This window comes from Nanorana parkeri, unplaced genomic scaffold (assembly GCF_000935625.1).
Source record: "Nanorana parkeri isolate BGI_ZX_2015 unplaced genomic scaffold, ASM93562v1 scaffold5992, whole genome shotgun sequence".
In the NCBI taxonomy this organism is placed as follows: domain Eukaryota; kingdom Metazoa; phylum Chordata; class Amphibia; order Anura; family Dicroglossidae; genus Nanorana; species Nanorana parkeri.
In genome coordinates, this window is record NW_017312237.1 from 1,633 (window position 1) to 2,950 (window position 1,318).

Consider the following 1,318-nt stretch of genomic DNA (forward strand, 5'->3'; position numbering starts at 1 on the left):
CAGGCCCTACATGAGCGGGCTGGCAACTCGGGGCCGGTCCTTCTGATTGGAGCACCAATGAGGGGGCGTAACCTGTTATCTCCGCCCTCTGTCCAGGAGCTGACCTCTAAGATCATGCAGTTGGTTCTCGCCTCCCCGGCTGACGTCCAGCAACACATCATCAGCAGCCTCCCCGAAATCCTGGAGGACTCCGACCACAATGATGTCGCTAAGGAGCTCAGGTGTGTGACCCGCCCCTCATCCCCGTCTCCACTCCGCCCCTCGTCCCCATCCCTCGTCTCCGCCCCTCGTCCCCATCCCTCGTCTCCGCCCCTCGTCCCCATCCCTCGTCTCCGCCCCTCGTCCCCATCCCTCGTCTCCGCCCCTCGTCCCCATCCCTCGTCTCCGCCCCTCGTCCCCATCCCTCGTCTCCGCCCCTCGTCCCCATCCCTCGTCTCCGCCCCTCGTCCCCATCCCTCGTCTCCGCCCCTCGTCCCCATCCCTCGTCTCCGCCCCTCGTCCCCATCCCTCGTCTCCGCCCCTCGTCCCCATCCCTCGTCTCCGCCCCTCGTCCCCATCCCTCGTCTCCGCCCCTCGTCCCCATCCCTCGTCTCCGCCCCTCGTCCCCATCCCTCGTCTCCGCCCCTCGTCCCCATCCCTCGTCTCCGCCCCTCGTCCCCATCCCTCGTCTCCGCCCCTCGTCCCCATCCCTCGTCTCCGCCCCTCGTCCCCATCCCTCGTCTCCGCCCCTCGTCCCCATCCCTCGTCTCCGCCCCTCGTCCCCATCCCTCGTCTCCATCCCTCGTCCCCATCCCTCGTCTCCGCCCCTCCTCTCCGCCCCTCCTCCCCGTCCCTCCTCTCCGCCCCTTGTCCTCGTCCCTCCTCTCTGCCATCTTGGTGGGAGCGCAGTGCAGTGATTGGGTGGGCTTGTCATTGTTATGTCCCCAATCCACAGATTTGTGGAGCTGTTTCCTGGTGGGGAGGAGGCGGGGTCAGGTCATGTGACGTAGGTCATGTATGTTGCCTTAGTAATGATCTGTGTGTTCAGCTCCCTCCTCCAGCAGAATTCGCAGCTCACGGTCACCATTCTAGACGCCTTCTCCAGCCTGAACCTGAACGCCGAGCTCCTGACAGAGGTACCCGCCCAGTGGGAGGTGTCAGCCGCATCCCTGGCCTCTCATTGGCTGTTCACCAATAACCTTCTCCCTCTGCAGGTCCGCCATTGGGTCATGTCTACGCTGTCCGCAGTGGACCTGGACGTGGTGCCTGTTATTGTGAAGTTCGTCCTTCATACCGTCACCCCGAGCGACGCAGTGGAGGTACCGCCCCCATATCGCTG

At 65.0% G+C, this 1,318-nt stretch overlaps 1 protein-coding gene across 1 annotated transcript in view; it reads left to right on the forward strand.

Moving 5' to 3' along the window:
* The window catches only part of LOC108804182 (Fanconi anemia group D2 protein homolog), a gene marked incomplete at both ends in the record, with an annotated part of 2,325 nt that extends 1,027 nt beyond the window's left edge, over nucleotides 1–1,298 (forward strand). The window contains 3 exons of the mRNA XM_018575938.1: nucleotides 97–221; nucleotides 1,028–1,115; nucleotides 1,194–1,298. Of these exons, the coding sequence (XP_018431440.1) occupies nucleotides 97–221; nucleotides 1,028–1,115; nucleotides 1,194–1,298 (318 nt within the window). The remainder of the gene's footprint in view (nucleotides 1–96; nucleotides 222–1,027; nucleotides 1,116–1,193) is intronic.
* Nucleotides 1,299–1,318: the final 20 nt, after the last annotated feature.